The sequence below is a fragment of the Mixophyes fleayi genome, chromosome 8 (genome assembly GCF_038048845.1).
Source record: "Mixophyes fleayi isolate aMixFle1 chromosome 8, aMixFle1.hap1, whole genome shotgun sequence".
In the NCBI taxonomy this organism is placed as follows: Eukaryota; Metazoa; Chordata; class Amphibia; order Anura; family Limnodynastidae; genus Mixophyes; species Mixophyes fleayi.
In genome coordinates, this window is record NC_134409.1 from 44,974,328 (window position 1) to 44,991,898 (window position 17,571).

The 17,571-nt window shown below is 40.9% G+C and overlaps 1 protein-coding gene across 8 annotated transcripts in view; it reads right to left on the bottom strand.

Moving 5' to 3' along the window:
* Positions 1–17,571, bottom strand: part of PRRC2C (proline rich coiled-coil 2C) — a 71,008-nt gene that overhangs the window by 46,977 nt on the left and 6,460 nt on the right. For 7 of the 8 annotated variants that reach the window (XM_075182467.1, XM_075182471.1, XM_075182470.1 and 4 more), the window contains exons 2-8: positions 12,405–12,577; positions 6,409–6,586; positions 6,129–6,241; positions 4,940–5,068; positions 4,050–4,300; positions 3,115–3,191; positions 2,788–2,909 (exon numbers count right to left, since the gene is read on the bottom strand). In XM_075182467.1, the coding sequence (XP_075038568.1) occupies positions 2,788–2,909; positions 3,115–3,191; positions 4,050–4,300; positions 4,940–5,068; positions 6,129–6,241; positions 6,409–6,586; positions 12,405–12,516 (982 nt within the window). In that variant the 5' untranslated portion in view covers positions 12,517–12,577. The remainder of the gene's footprint in view (positions 1–2,787; positions 2,910–3,114; positions 3,192–4,049; positions 4,301–4,939; positions 5,069–6,128; positions 6,242–6,408; positions 6,587–12,404; positions 12,578–17,571) is intronic. The other variant, XM_075182469.1, reaches the window with a different exon arrangement.

Here is a 17,571-nt window from a genome sequence, read left to right on the forward strand (position 1 = left end):
CATTTAAATTGAATATATTAATAGATCTTTGCATTAATGTTTTTACTTGATCGTTTCTTTAAAAATCCCCCAAAAATCAGATTTAAAAAAATAAAATAAAAAAAAATCATAATTTTTCCACATTCTGCCGGATGAAGAGTCTACCTGCTCAGAAAGTCTACCTCCCAATTTTCTAACTGTGGGATGAAAACCGCCATGGTGGCCCAAACATGAATTTCATCCCACTGAAAGATCGTGTCTCTCGCATGGCTAATGGACCTCTGGCACTGCCCTGGTGATTTAAGTATGCCACCGCAGTGGAGTTGTCCGACTATCTTCACCGCCCTGCAGCAAACATTCCACACCAATTAGCGCACGGAACATTGCTCGCAGTCCCAACACATTGGAAGAATCAAAACTGTGAATCAGTGTTCAAAGTCCCTAAAACCGGGCGTGAAGACAGAGCACCCCAACCCTGAAGGCTGACATCTGCTGTCACCAAAGTTAAATCCCAGATCGAGAAGGGCAACCCCTACAGAGATTGCCCTGCAGCAGTCACCAAAGAAGCGACTGACGCATCAGAGTAAAGAAAAGGTAATTTGAGATTCAGAACCTGCCAGAATGAGCAGTAGGGCTTTGAAACAAGAAACAGGTTGGAATAAAATCCCAAATTTGAGATTCTGGAACTTGAATAACCACCACGAAAGGAACTCTGTTTTGACGGCCAACAAACCATCTGAAAGCCGTTCAGGCAAGCACTCCACAGCCTTGTTCACTCAAGCAGATGCCAGATGCCAAGGAGGTCCTTAAAGAGGTACCGCTTGACACAAAAATGGACCATAAGGTTGAGGGTGTGCTTAAGAGTGGCCATTGGAAGCGCTTCCCATTTAGAAATAATCTCAGGGGGAAAAGGATAACAAGACAGGATGCAGCAGACAGGACACCTGGAACTTCAGATACAGCGATGACCGGGCCTCACCAAACAAATCCTCCGACTGGGAGGAAGAGGGAAAAGAAAAGGAACTTTTCAACCAACATGCAAACAAAGGAGGCTCTGCAGTCTCAGGGACTGCCATCCCCAAAATGTATAGAAACCAGCGCACAGCCTATATCAAACCCTCCCAGTCTGAGGGAACTCAACAACCATTTCGCCCTCCTCCTGGGAAGAAGAGTCAGCACTCATTTCCCGGCTGGTGTGCCACCACCTGCCTCAGCTTATGTAAGGACATTAGCGCAGTGGATTTAAACATCCTCTCTAAAGAGGAGGAAACCGAAATCAAACCCTGTACTAAAGCAGCTAGAACTCTGACCCAGGCCAGTTCCTCTGAGACTACAACCACAGGTCCAGCAGAACCCTCTCCCAGTGAAACATGAATGGGATCCGTCAGACTCCCCACAGAAACAGGGGAAACCTGGGAAGGTCTGCCCACTGGTTGGGAATGGACCAACCGGGCAATCTCAGCCACAGATCACCTAATGACCTTGTTCAGGGCTGTCAGGTTCTCTAAACCAAAACCCCTTGGCTCACACGGCATTCAGTTCAGACTCGCAGGCTGCAAAAAAAGTGTCTGGGCTTGTCCAGAAGGTAATTTAGCTTTGTATCCAGTACAGGTAAACTTAGTCATAGAAGCCACCCCAATAAACTGAGGCCTAAATGGAAAGCAGTAAAGAAGAGGATGAGCTAGGGTCAAGTGTAAAAAGTGCCCAAACGCCTAACCCCCTACACTATACCCCAATGGATACAGGAGAAAGAGGATTTTTATACTTATGATAAATCCTTTTCTCTGAGCCCACTGGAAACCTTGGGGAAAAAGGAATGAGGGCCCTTTAAATTTCTGCACTGGTCTGGATCAAAGCGAGCTTTAGAGGGTTTACTTTTTGATGGGGTTACTCCGTTTGGATCAGAGTTAGAAAAGGTCATTCAAGTGGCCACATAGCAGTGCTTTACCTATGGATTCCAACAGACCACTTCAGGGACGTTTTGGCCTTTTCGTTGCCCGGGGCCAAGGTACTCCACCCAGAGGCTAATCCTCTGTCCCCAGGGGAGCATATAGCAGAGGTAGGGGCGCTGTTGGACGAGGAACCTCGAGACCGGGTGACAAGACCGCTGCGTGACAGTCTTTTCCCAGGGGTTTCTGTGGTCGGGGCACATCTTAATTTGCAGACCCAGTAGTGGACATATACCCCAATGTCTCACAGTGTCCCCCAATTGGATGATAGAGAAAAGAACTTCCTCTCAAAATAAGAAACTATTAATACAAGTTATGCAAAATACAAACACATTATGCTTCAAATCACTAGTGGCAATTGTGTAAACATTAAAATTCTCAGTTAATGAAGTTGTAACTAAGGGACTATAAGAATTAAATTGTGCAGTAAAGTAGGCCAAAGAGGAGAATCAAAGCTCACATAGCATTTGTTGATCCCTATAGAGAGAAGTGTGCAGTGCGCTTGGACCATTTGTCAAAGCTATTGAAAGTATCTGTTCCATCATCCACCCCCAAAAAAATTTGTGCACACTACACCATTGTGTTACGGAGATCAATGATCTTTATGTGCTTTTCTGGCAACCTGTCAAAAAGATACCGGGGAAATCACAATGCGACCATATCGATAGTTATATCCAGTTTTGTGAGGCGGCACGAAATGGCCCGAAATGTGCTGTTTGTACATGACGCATAAGCAAATTGCTTACAGATCAATGCCAAATGCCTGTAACCCCCTCAGTGGACAGGTCTAGGCTATCTTTGGAACTGAGATTTACTGGGTACCTGGAGAAAAGGAAGTAGAAAGCAAAAAAATATTCACCTGCCCAGCCTTCGTCTGTTTCAGTGTCCAGGATATCCAGCTCTTTGAGTTCGTTCGCACTAATGATGGAGGGGCGTTCGACACCTTCAGCAGCCCATGCCTGTGGTGGTCTTCTGGGAAGTCTAAGTGTAACATAAAATCATTAAGACAGTACATTATTTAAATGTCGCCAAGAGAAACATTTTATATCTATAAAAGCAGACAGGTGGTTCACATGCAGAACAAATATGTACGATAGGCCAACCCCTTTTGATATCTTATTAGAATGGGATGCCAATTGATATTTATTTTTACATTAAAAATAACAATGTTTCTATGAATTGTTACCTGTTCTCTGCTGGTGTAGGATAACGTGTTGGCCCCTGCATTGGGGGGAATGGAAGTCGTGGATAAGAAGGGAACATCTGAGGACACAGAACAAAAACAAGACATATAAAAACCATGAAAGGGTAAATGAGAGAGATATATATATATATATATAGCATTTGAGGTCTGGACACCAATCAGACCAATACAGCAGACATGTCTGGTTGAGGTCACAATTCCCCCTAGAAATACACACATTCTGCTCTAACCATATCACAATCTTCTGCCAACTTTTGTAATAAAAATACACTGCACTGTGCCCGCCTTGGATCGCAACTAAAGCCAAAAAGACTACTCCAAACTAAAATACATTGATGAGCAGCAGAGTTTATTGGACAGATTCATTTCAATGGATGGATACTATAGAATTCATTTAGTATATATACCTGCACACACTGCCAGTTATCAACCAAGCACATTTTTTACCAGTCTTAATTTGCATTTAATGGGTTTCAAATCACATGCTGATCACTATTGACAGGCAATTGGGATCCCCATGCTTTGATTTATAGCCAATTTGGTGTAGAATGGCGAAACTGCCCATCATAACCTCTGTATGCATCCTTCACTAGCTTTGCTGCAAGCCAGTTTATTGTTCTTTAATGACTACTTATCCCTCCTTAAAATGTTATGTTCATATTGGGTTATATAGACACCAATGTACTTTATATGGAGAATCACATGTCTTCTGCCGTAATATTTATACGACAAGCCAATTTTCACTACGTAAGAGACTACAATGCTGGTTACAAAAATATTCTCAGTATGGCTCTTACATTTGCCATACAACCTATACAGTTATTCCGTCACAGATGAACAATCTGCTTGGCACATATATGATACATATTTCAAACAAAAGCATGCAGGTTTGCGGGTGGGGTTTTCATGCCGCTTACGTTTCCAGCAAATTGAGGCATCATGCCTCTGTATTGAGGAGGCAGGCCAGGTTGCTGTCCATTCAATTTGAGTTGAGTGGTTGCGCCAAGACCAGCTCGTTTATCCCCAATCTTGCTCTGGTCTGTAGCACCAGGGAGAGCGGGACTAGAAGCTCCATCCTCTCCAAGTGAAGCAGCGTTTTCTTGGTCAGAAGGTGCAAGCGGTGTGCCAAGGTTTCTTCCTCCACCTTCCCGCCAACTAGCCACATCAGCTATGTAAGAATGATAACAAAAATTAGAGCTCCAGATATTTTCAAATAAACACATTTCCAAATTGCAAAGCAAAATATCCTACTTCGAAGACAAACAAAGGTCTATTCGCCCAAACAAATAAATCAATGAGGCATGTATATATTTATAGAATACATTTTTCAGAATTTGTGAGCATTTTTGAACACTGGTGTATAAGAAAACATGCTGTGACCCAATGCAAACAGACTCTAGCTATCATTTTTTAATTTTTAAGTACAGTCTAGAAAGGAAAAGCAAGAGTTTGATTGGCTATGGTCGGTACTCTTTTCCTGTGTACTGTTTCCTAAACACCCGGTACAAAATATCAAACTTGTAATAAGGCTAGGGAAACACATGGGGATTTTCAGTGGTTACGAGAGAAATGGATATGTAATAAGTCAAAACAAGAATATATTTTTGAACAAAAAACAAAATCAGCAAGTGTCGAAATCCAAGACCCAAGTTTCATGCTCCTTGTGCCACCTCAGTTTGTTTTCCTTTCTTATACCAAGGAATACACTGAGTGCAAACACTATTATTTTGCACTCAACCTCTGGGAATAGCCCTTCCTTATTTAATTTTTTAAACATTGCATATTACAGCATCTAAATATGCATTACTTTGTGGGCGTAAACTAGGTCCAGGTCCATAATTATCATCCGTAGCATCTTTCTCTTTTACTTTTTCCTGGTCCCCAGCTGCCTGCAGACTGGGGAATTCTTGTTGGAAATAGCGGTTCACCTGAACACCTGGAAAGAAAATACAATCCATGTTAACAATCTATACACCTGTCTATTTTCAGAGAATTGCACAAGCAAGCAATTCATAATACAATAAATTAAGTTAGCAAACTGCACAAACAAGTTAAATGGACTAAAACAGGAGACTATATAGGGTACTCAAAGGCCTCTCTGCTGCCATAGGGTGACCAAAAACCTCCAGCAGTTCCAATATAGGATATTGTACTGCTTTTATTAATGGAATTAACAAATATGTTTCGTCATTCCACAGAAGAACATTTTGGGCAGTGCATCACAAATCCATATATTTAGAAAATTATCCAACTATGAATGGTGCTTCTTTCCAACTAGTGTATTGTAAGCAAAGAGTATATATTTACTGGCATCTCTCTTATGGAAGAGGAACTTGTACAACATCTCACTGTATTGATGTTCAGTTGCTGCTCAGCTATCTTCACTGCTACATCCTTCCTGCACATCACCGCTCTATACTTTCCTTACTGGTGTCCGGAAGATGTGACTGGCAGGAGTGGATCTAGAAATATTCTGAACTAATACAATAACACAGGAATTTTCCACTAACTGTAAATAAATCAACTCTCTTGCCTCCCATTTTAGAAGATTAAAATTCGACTCCCATTATTCAAAAAGAAAAAGGTAGGACCTCACAATTTTGGGAAATGAGATCCTTTTTACAGGGTGGAAAACTGTATTTTCAAACTAAACTTTCTGTTATATGGCCCAAGTGAGCAAAACCTAATGGAAATCATTTGCTACTTACAAAGAGGATACAAAAAGGCATTTGGCAGAAGATTACATTTAAATGGTCAATTTTGAATGCCAAAATGTAAATTAAACCTTATTTCCAAAGTATTTCATCATAAAAATGGTATTCTTAACCACAAAAAGCGAGACGAAACCAAAAGGGGGAGAAAATAAAATAAAAATTATTTTACACCACTTCTGCAAATATCCCTTATTGCCCCCAAATATATCAAATAATGGACAAGTGCTAAGAGTGCGACTGCTTTAAACTGGTCTCAGACATGATGTTGAAAACCCGTCTTACCATCTCCTTGCCCACCTGGCTTGGTACTGGCCCATGATTTGGCAACAGCAGGAACCTCTGGTGTAGGGGGAACGACTGGCTTTGGAGGTGGAGGTGGCGGCACTTCTGGTGTTCTAGAGAAAAACAAAAAACAATCCTTTACTAATCTACTAAAACATACTATATTATCAATTTTCAAAGATTAGAGGGTTGAAAGTAAACCAAGTTTTAAACAACCAACAAATGTTTGCGATACTGTAAGCACTTGTTGTATAACTATGTTACTACTATTCCAACTTACTTTTCCTCTTCACACTGATCTGATTTGGATGCCCAGCCTGTTCCATCTTTGGGCACAATGTTGACATTGGGGTCATTGCCTTTATTTTCTGCTTTTAGACTGGGCAAATTTGCAGGTGGGGGCATCCGTCTTGACACAGCAACTTTACCCAGGCTTTGAAGTCCATGGCGTGCAGCAACTTTAAAAATAAAGCATAAACGCAGAAAGACATATGAACTGAAGGTTTTAAAAGGCAAGTATGCTAGTTTTAAAATGGGACTTACGAATATGGAAAACCCTCATTTACGTAGTAGTACAAATTCACTCCATCATCATCAACATTTATTTATATAGCGCCAGCAGATTTTGTAGCGCTTTACAATTGAGAACAAACAGTAATAATACAAACAGAGAGGTAAGAGGGCCCTGCTCGCAAGCTTACAATCTACGGGACAATGGTTTCATAAACAAGGGTATGTGCTACATCATGTTGAATATCTGTCCAGCTAGAATGCAAAGATTATACAGTAGTTAGTGGGCTCTATGCTCAGTCACACAACTATGTTGGTCAAAGGGTTGTTGTCTTGTGTCAGCTGTGTAGCAGGTGGTAATAGGGTAACCTAGGGAGATTAAGAGGGGTAAAGGAATATTATAAGCGTGTCTGAAGAGGTGGGTTTTTAGAGAACGCTTGAAGGTTTGAAGACTAGAGGAAAGTCTTGTGGTGCTAGGGGGGAGTGAATTCCATAAAGTGGGTGCAGCCTGACAAAAGTCCTGTAACCGAGAATGGGAGGAAGTGATGAGAGTGGAAGAGAGGCGCAGATCTTGTGCAGAGCGAAAGAGTTGGGAGATATTTTGAGACAAGTGAGGAGATGTAGGTCAGTGCAATTTTGTTGATGGCCTTGTATGCGAGTAGAAGAATTTTATATTGGATTTGTGGAAAAACAGGAGTAGAGACTGACAGAGTGAATCAGCAGATGAAAAACGATTTGCAAGGAAAATCAATCTATCTGCTGCATACAAAATAGATTGTAGGGGCTTGAGTCTGATTTAGGGAAGACCAGTAAAAAGGGAATTACAATAGTTGATGCGGGAGATGGAGTGCATGAATTAAAGTTTTTGCAGTGACTTATGTGAGATTATATATATATATATATATATATATATATATATATATATATATATATATATATATATATATATATATATATATATATATATATATATATATATACACACACACACACACACACATATTCTGGAAATGTTTTTTAGATGTATGCAGCATGATGTATATACAGAGTTGATGTGGGGGAAAAAGAATAGTTGCGAGTCAAGAATTACACCTAGGCAGAGAGTTTGCGGGGTGGAATTTATGGTCATGTCAACAGAAATAGAAATGTCAGGCAGGGAGCTTCTATTGTTGGGTGGGAATGAGACATGTGATTTTGCTAAGCTGACGCCATCTTGTTGTCTTATAGTCATTTTGTTCTGTTATAGCTTAAATGCAATTAGATGAACCTGTTTTGTAGGAGTAATTCATTATTTGCAAGGCTAAGCTTATAACCTTGGACATACCAGACAGGAGATAAGCCAGCACCCCCTTTTCCCCTGGGGAGTTCTAGTGTGGATTATGAGAGAATATACTAACATCTGTGTGAAGGGAACATGAGTGGTTAAAACCTTTTGGGGCGTAGTTTTCTGTAATACGTGATTTTTGCTATATAGATAGGAACTTGTAACTAATAAAGCAGAGTTTATTGTACACTCAAACCATGCAGTGTATTTAATTCTCTCCAGCTGATGAGCTCATAACTGATAAACTGACACTTACAGGTGAACAATCTGATTTAGATTCGACAGGAATATTATTAATTCTGTTTTTGAAAGATTCAGTTTGAGTTGGCGAGAGGACATCCAAGATGAAATGGCAGAAAGACAGTCAGTGACGCGAGACAACACATATGGTGCAAGATCAGGAGAGGATATATAAATTTGTTTATCATCCACATAGAGATGATACTGAAATCCAAAGGAGCTTATTAGTTTTCCAAGAGAAGTGGCGTAGATAGAGAATAGCAGAGGACCTAGGACTGAGCCATGTGGTGCTCCAACTGATAAAGGAAGCTGAGTGGAGGTTGTTCCAGAGAAATGAACACTGAAAAAGCAATTAGAGGTGTAGGATGAGAACCAGGATAGGACAGTGCCTTGAAAACCTAGGGATTGTAGCCTCTGTATGAGGAAAGAGTGGTCAACAATGTTGAATGCAGCAGAGAGATCCAGGAGAATTAGAAGAGAATAATAAACTTTAGTTTTAGCTTTGATCAGATCATTCACGACCTTGGTCAGCGCTGTCTCCGTGGAGTATTGAGAGCGAAAGCCTGATTGAAGAGGATCCAATAGGTTGTTTTCAGAAAGGAAACGTGCGAGGAGAGTGTAGGCAATTCTCCCGAGAAGTTTGGAGGGACATGGGAGCTGAGAGATGGGGCGGTAATTTGAGAGAGTTTGGGTAAGAATTTAGCTTTTTTAGAATAAGAGTAATCACTGCATGCTTGAATAGTGATGGAAAGATACCAGTAGAGAGAGAGAGATAGATTACAGATGTTCGTTAGAGGTGGAATGAGCACACAAGACAAAGACCAACCAATTTGTGAGGGTATGTGATCAACAGGACAGGAGGTAGAGTAGGAAGATCAAGAGAGAGTAGAAACTTCCTCTTCATTTGTGAGATCAAATGAAGAGTGAGTGTCAGAGGATGTTGGGAAGAAATTGAGCCTATTGATAAGATCAGACTCAAAATCGTATCATCTCCCTCGACTAACAATCTTGTCCTTGAAATAGGAAGCAAGATCCTGGGCATTGATGAAAGTTGGAGGGCTTGGGGTGGGAGGATTGAGAAGAGATTTAAATGTGTTAAAAAGGTGTTTGGGGTTAGAAGCCTGAGCATAGATGAGAGATTGGAAGTAGGCTTGTTTAGCAGTGTCTAGAGCATTTCGATAGGAGTGGTCGATAGCAGTATATGCGCTGAAATCATTAGAGGTACAAGATTTACGCCAATGATGTTCAACTTTACGAGAGTGTTTTTGTAGATTTCGTGTTACTTTAATGTGCCATGGTTGACAACGAAGTCTATGCAGAGTATGAAGAGTCGCTGCAGCCACTTGATCAAGGGCAGTTTCTAGGGAATGGTGATAATGAGGAACTGCCATATCAGGGGGAGGGGGGAGATTGTAGAAATTGGGAAGAGAAGGTGTTGGAGAGATGTAGAAAACTGTTGAAAATCAATAGAGTTAATATTCCTGCAGGTGTAAGGAGGCTTGGATGAGTTTGACAGCAGGAAGGTTAAAGAACTAGGAGTGAACGAGTAACTAATAACGTGAAGATCAGTCCCCTTAAACCATTAATAAACTATTCAATGATACCTTATCACTAAAGTCCATACACCATTCAAACCGATACACTTTGGGGGGGCCACACAGCCAGCTCTTTAATCTTCAAATGAGCAACACATTAGCCTTAATATAAGTAATAAGTTAATACAATGCATTTAAAGAAAGAAAGACGCCTATCTATCTATAATAACGCCTGACAATAAAGCAGGAAGGAGCTTGGGGCTGCAAGCAAAGGCTCGGAGGGACGTATGTTGCACATCACTACCCTAAATGCAATGCTTATAGGACACGGGAATTCATAGCTGCAGAGTAAGTATCAGCAAGTGTGTTCAATTACTTTCAGAAGGAGATTATATTGTTCCTTTATAAAGAGACCTCACAGTGAGTATTATTCAGTTCTAAGAGTCATATTAACGTCTTAATGGTTGGGGGGTATGAGCTTGCCAAATGAGAATAACTTATTTGTTAGGGTATCAAAATTATATACAGATTTTATTTGTGACAAAATAATAAATAATTTTAGACTTATACTGAATACATTAAGATGAAGAGTAAAATACAAACCCACAAAATACTAATCACTATACAAATTTTTAAGCGATTTGTGCACCCCCTTTCTTCCGTTGGATACCAAATATATGTAATTTTCATTATCTTCGGAAAAGTTAAAAAGGTGCCAGAATTAAGATTTGTTTTTATTTTTATTTTATTAGTGTATATTCTAGCGAGTATTAACACACCTTGGGGACACTACAATTAGGTTATTATTTTTATACCACTTTTATTTTTGTTTGTTCTAACTGAAGCAGTGATAACAACTCCAGCTACTGCTGAAACCAAAACCATAACCAAAAAAATGCAAACAGACAGGAACCTAACAAAACTAATCTTGGTAGTTTAGACACAAATTGTCCTCCTCCTTGCAAGGGTCTTAGTAGCCATGTAATCACTAAAGAAAGAACCACACTACTTATGTACAATTCAGCCATGACCCATTAATATCAGTTCTTGGCCATACCTCTGTGGTCATTGACAAGAGTCCTTTAAGAGGCTTGTGATTTATTTTGAAAAACAAAACAAAAAAATATATAAAAAGACCACTTGGGAGTACTCGCTCCACAACAGTGGAGAGCACGGTGGGCAGCATAGTGGCTTAGTGGTTAGCACTTCTACCTCACAGCACTGGGGTCATGAGTTCAATTATAGACCATGGCCTTATCTTTGTGGAGTTTGTATGTTCTTCCCGTGTTTGCGTGGGTTTCCTCCGGGTGCTCTGGTTTTCTCCCACACTCCAAAAACATACTAGCAAGTTAATTGGCTGCTATCAAATTGACCTTGGTCTCTCTTTTTCGCTCTGTGTATGTTGGGGACATTAGTTTGTAAGCTCCAATGGGCCAGGGACTGAATGAGTTCTGTACAGCGCTGCGGAAATAGTGGCGCTATAATTAACTGGTGATGATGATAACAGTGCGCTCCTTACTGATCTGAGCATATTGGAGAGGGCCAGACAGCGGAAAAACCAGCACAACTCTTCAAGTCATTTTCATTTGGGTACGTATGAATTTCATGAAAACGCACTAAAAATAAGACTGCTAAAACATGATGACTTTGAAATTGTATAGTGGGGGGGGGGGGGGGGGGGACGAAAAACCATGCACTTTCACAGAAAAGGGTGGTAAAGCATGGAATCATTTCCAAGCAGATACGGAGTATTAATAATGGATGTTTAAAAAAATAACACATTGACCCCAGTATAAATTAAAAATAAATAAATAAAAATAAATAAAAATCTATCAACTCAAAATGAGAGTATATAAAAATAAAAAGAAAACCATCAGTGAAACAGACATTACAAAGGCTCTACTAAATAGACCAATTGGTTCTTTTAAATGCAGAAAGGTCTACTCTCACACATTATTGAATGTTAACCCATCCTTTACAAAGCAGATGGACCGGTGTCTCTAAAGGGTGAAATAGCCAAAGTACACAAGCCATTTGCTGAAAATTAACTTCTAAAACTGGAAAAATATTAAACTGCATAACAGAACAGGCATCATTTAGAGACAGAGAGAGAACTTGTGTTGTGTTCCATATCAATGACTTCCCATGAGTGATGCTTGCACCTCTGAGTATCTGGCAAAGCTTAGCAACACGCCACAAGTGAGCAGCTGGATTCTCTTTGTTTTAAACAAGAAGTGTTTCTTAAGATATGTGTCCACATATAGTTTTCATAAACATCCGAATATCAAGTATTACTTGATTAAAAAGTAACAAAAAACAAAATGGCTAGAAACAATACCTTGTTACAGGGAATGCTACACATGAAATACATGATTTGAAAATAATGTAGCTCCAACTAGTTAATACATTTTGCTGTGGATGCTATAAGACTATTCTTGTTTTGCAAATATCAATTGTACAGTGAAGGATATTTACAAGCATGTAAAGGTACAACTTGGATGTGGGAACTTCATTTAATATAGCGGCACATTTCTACACCAATTGGATACTAGATACTCATTTCTGCTGGGCTACCCTGCTTCATCCTCTACATCTTAGTGTATGGACTCTCCCTCGCCACATTCCTCCTCTCAATATAGATAGGACAGAGTGATAACTGCTACTTACCAGTAGTTTTCTGAGTTTCTAGCGATTTTCCCTTGTATGTGTTAAATAGGCTGAGAGTTGCATACTTTTTCCCATCCTTTGCTTTTGTGCTCTGGCCTGACTTCTCCGACATGTCGAAGGAAATTCATCGAGTCTGGTACAATCTCTGCCTCACTTTTGGGCCCAGTTCTCTCCTGATATCCAGAAACAAAGATGATCATACATTACATTTAGAAACCAACACTTTTGAAATACAGTAACCATACGGACAGGTTCATGACACAAGATATGTGAAGGAAGCATATGATTCACAGTAAAGGCCTGGTCATTATGCCTAAACTAAAAAAAAAGTCAGCAACACAATTTAACATGGAACCTAACCAGGTCACATATAAGCAAGAGCGTCAATGTTGTTGAAGAACATGCTCATGAAACAAAGCTGCCATAAAAATAAAGAATCCTTGTTTTCCCATGAGCGTCAGAAAGAAACACACTACAGAGAGCAAGGACAAAAGTTGTACCTTGTTACCTAACTTTTAAATACCATGTTAGCTGTGCCCGTTGAAGCTTTTACACAGACTTTGTGACCAATTCTATTTTGGATTTAGCAGTCAATATATCATGCTCCGGTATAAAAAGCCCACATGGTACAACATTTGGTAAAAACTGAACCACCAAAATCTCAAATATGCACGACCAGGTTTATAGGCAAGTACTAGTGTGAACTGCACAAAAAGAGGGGATATAAAAAAATAAAAAAATCAGATGTCTTAATATCACACCCTTCTCTCAAAAGGATAACGTCACCCAAAACTTAAAAGTTTTGGCGGGACGTAGATGAGAACATAAGAACACTAATTTTAATTGCAGTGGATGTGGCCAAGCGCGTTTTAAAAGCCCATCAACTATTAAACTTCCCATACACGCAAATTAAAAGGTCCACAAGGAAGGGGCCTGGACACCTGCTTGACCTGTTTTAAGCAAGGAAAGGGCAAAGGAGTGTGGCACAGAAGTGTAACAGCCATCAAAGACCCCAGCAAACAGCGCATTAACAGTAAGTAAATTTCTGTGTTGTATCACTGAACTCCACTTAAAGAACTCCACTCAAAATTAAAAAAAGAAAAGTTTTAACATTTGACTTTAATCAATTTCAAAACCTACTAGCCGATTTACAGAGCATGGAATGGCTTGAAAGAAAAGAAAAATGGATTTAGGTGGTACATATTTACTGCAAGGTAGTCGATTTATATACAAATGGAGACTTTGTGAATGCTGCATATCTGGCAAACCAAATCGAACCATATCAAGTAGGTGCTTACAGCATACAAAAGTGTTCATGGACAAAATAAAGGAAGGATATAGCATATGCTGAATTCTTAGTGTGTCTAGAGTTCAGCCTGAATACTACCATGTACTATCAATGTGTTGGTAAACCTGCATTCACAAAGCATTAAACATGTTAAAGAATGGGCATAGCATGGGTACATAAAATGCACCGGCATGCTCTCCCCATTTCATTTCTTGACAGGTTAATGTAGGAGAGAGATATGCATTGAGAATTAACTTCAATAAAGACATAGGTGCAATCATTAGTCTTGGTAAGACAGGCACGTGCATCTTATTAGAGTCTCCCCCAAAGAAATCAATTATCTCTATACGAGCATCCATCGCTCCTCCATTCACACATCACGTGTGCGAGCATAGCCTAAATCATAATGTAACATAACTGCCCTGTGTGGTACATCCCATTTTATACTTACAAAAGCGGAACTACCATCGTACAAATTATGTACTATGTAACTAAAACCCTAGGAAACAAAGGCGGCATAGAGAAAATTAGAAACCGACAAAAAACACAAATGGACAGCCAAATAACCTTAAAATGAAGTGGTCATGTTAGGGATAATTAGTTGTTCAAATAATGTAGAGATAAAGTAATAATACAAAAAAGAAGATTTTTACTCACCACAAAATCGATTTCTCTTACTCCATTGGGAGACACATTGGGGTATAGTAGGTGGGATTAGGAGACTAGGCACTTATCAACTTGTTTGATCTTCATATTCCTCCCCTAATATGCCCCACCTCTCCTGTAGAAACCTCAGTTTTGACAAACCAAGCATATGAGGAAGGGGAGCCTTATAGTGGAAAACATACACCACAAAATTCCCCCAATTGAGGAAGAGAAATCGATTTTACTGTGAGTAAAAATATTCTTTTCTCTTTCCTACCAATAGGGGACACTGCGAGACATTTGGGACATACCAAAGCCGGCCCGAAGGGACTGACTCTTCTCCAGATTTTGTTTGGATAACCACCATGCCAGGGAGAGGCGAGTGGGTTTCAAGAGGCGGATGATCTGCGTGTCTAAATGCTCCTGGAAACCCGACTATTTGCGAAGAATCTCGTGTTGAAGAGGGCAAGAGTGGAATTGTGCGAAAGGCACTGCCTCGAACACAGATACCATCGTTCCCAGGAGTTTCATACAGCTAATGCGAGATACCTCTCTCTGCACAAGGAGGGGCTTGGTTTTGCGCAAGAGAGAGAGAGGACCTTGTTTTATGGTAAATATACTCTATGGGTCACTGTGTCTAACATGAGACCCAGGATGCGCATTCGCTGTACCAGAATGAGAGAGGATTTGGGTAAATTCAGAATTCACCCATGAGCTTCCAGAAACTGCATTGTAATCTGGATATAATGAGTTAAGAGCAATGCCGATGGTGCCTTCAGAAGGAGATCGTCCAGATAGGGAACTATTGTGTCTTCCTTCTGTTGCAGCATCCCCGCCATGATTTTGGTGAACACTCGGGGAGCGGTCACTAGACTGAAGGGTAGGGCCCTGAACTGAAAGTGGGAGTTTCCTACCACAAAGTGGAGAAGACAATGGTGTCTTCTCCATATAGGAACATGCAGGTAGGCATCTTTGATGTCTATGGAGGATAGGAACTCTCCTTGCTCCATTCCAGCGATGACAGTCCAAAGGGACTCTATTCAAAACTTTTGAGTTTTTACTTGCTTATTCAGAGACTGCAGATTTAAAGTTGGACGTAATGATCCGTCCTGTTTTGGCACCAGGAAAAGACTGGAATAAGACCCCTGACCTCTTTCCTGCAATGGGACGGGAAAAATAACCCCATCTGTCAGCAAATTCTGGATTGCCTCCTGAAGTGCCTTGCGCCTGAGGGGACATAGGGGGACTGATGTGGTGAAGAACCTTCGTAGCAGGAATAGGACCAGGTCCATGACATAACCCCGGGATACAATTTCTTGTGTCCAAACGTCCGTGGTGGATGTCCACCACTGACCCTGGAAAGAAAGAAGGCGTGCCCCCACCACAGAATCCCCTGGGAAAAGACTGTAAAGCTGCTAGCTCATCATCCAGTCTTTAGGTTCCTCGCCTAACAGCGCCCCTATCTCTCTCATACGCTCCCCTAGGGGCAGAGAACTGGCCTCTCGACAAGGTATCCCGGCCTGGTGCGAAAGAACCGAAAAGTCCTTGTCGCGGTCTATTGGAACCCATGGGAAGAACGTTGCTCTTTACTCCTGTGGCCACCTGAATGACCTTTTCTAACGCTAACCCAAACAAAGTAACCCCATCAAATGTCAAGGCCTCTAGAGCTTGCTTTGAATCAGTGTCCGCTGGCCAAGAACGTAGCCATAAGGTAGGACGAGCTGCTATAATAAGAACCGAGAATCTAGAATTAATGGAAACAGCATCCATGGCTGCCTGGCCCACATAATCAGAAGTCTCCTGGATATTCTCGGCCAAAGAGAGAAGTTCCGCACCTGAAACGTTATCTTAAATGTCTCTAACTAACTGTTCAGCCCATTTTTTAATAGCCTTGTTAGCCTACGCCATTGCCATAGTGGGTCTAAACTGCATCACGCAATATAAGCTGAGCGGAGGGCCTGATCGCACTTTTTATCCGTGGGGCCCCTCAGCGACACCCGCTACTGAGTGGGAATCGCCGAAGAGGAGGACAAATGCGCTACAGGAGTGTGTACTCTAGGGGAGACCTCCCATTTAACGGAGTCCTCTGCTGGGAGAGGGTGCAGCGTCTTGAATCATTTCTATATATCACAATTAGAATACAACAAAACCAGTAGAGGAGAGGCAAAGCAGAGGAACAGCTTGATGATCTCCACGTTTCAGAATCCAAAGATAGGCGCCTCCGCGCCAGGAAGTATAGGAAGGAAAGGGGCCTACCTTCCGACAGACCTCCCTAAATATGGCTGCCTCCATGAAATGCCAGCACGCTTAGAATAATGTGCCCAGGTAGCGTGTGGAGCTTTATAGTAAACGGATTGCCTCCTGAGGAGAGCGATTGTTACTTTATCCCCCCTGCTTTTCGTAGTCTAGGGGAGGGGCGACTTGCTAGTCCCTCCTTCACAAATAAGAATCTCTGCCTGCGGTCGAGTGACCGTTCCTAAATGGGGAACCTAAAGCCTCCGCTGCACATTTCGAAGGGAGGACTGCCAGCAACAAGGCACAAGTAAGTGAGCCAAGCTGCTGCTAACCTTCGCAGGGACCCAGAGTGAATAGAACCGTCAGGCTATTCAACCGTCTGGGTCTTATAATAATACGTTACAAGAAAAACGTGATAATCTAATACCAACACCAGTATAGGCAGACGTCTATAACAACGTGACCTATCTCCTAGGCACTTTAAAAAAAACTGAGGAGAGGAGGGGTATAGTAAGGGAGGAATATGAAGATCAAACAAGTTGATAAGTGCCTAGACTCCTAGTCCCACCTACTATACCCCAATGTCTCGCAGTGCCCCCCAATGGTAGGAAAGAGAAATGTCTCTTTACTATGCTCTATTTGCTAGGAAGAGCACAGAGTCATCCTGCATTCTGCTCTAGTTTCACAGCATCTTAAAGGTAACTTTCATCTTCATTAATTATAATTTAGCGAATTCAGTCAACTGTTTACAAATACCTGCTAGGATTAACAGGAAAAAAAATTAAACCTGCCTAATATGTACAGTGGGAGATATATTTATATTCTGTCCCTGTGGATAGGTCTTTAGCCAGGAATGTTTCCAGGGAAACCACTATGTATACAAATTATAACCTGCAGTAAAGAAAGAAAAGTACCAAATTACAACAGTATTATATGCTAAAATCAGACCAAAATAAAATGCTTTAAAAGTACATGTCCCCACAAAGGGAACAGTTTTTA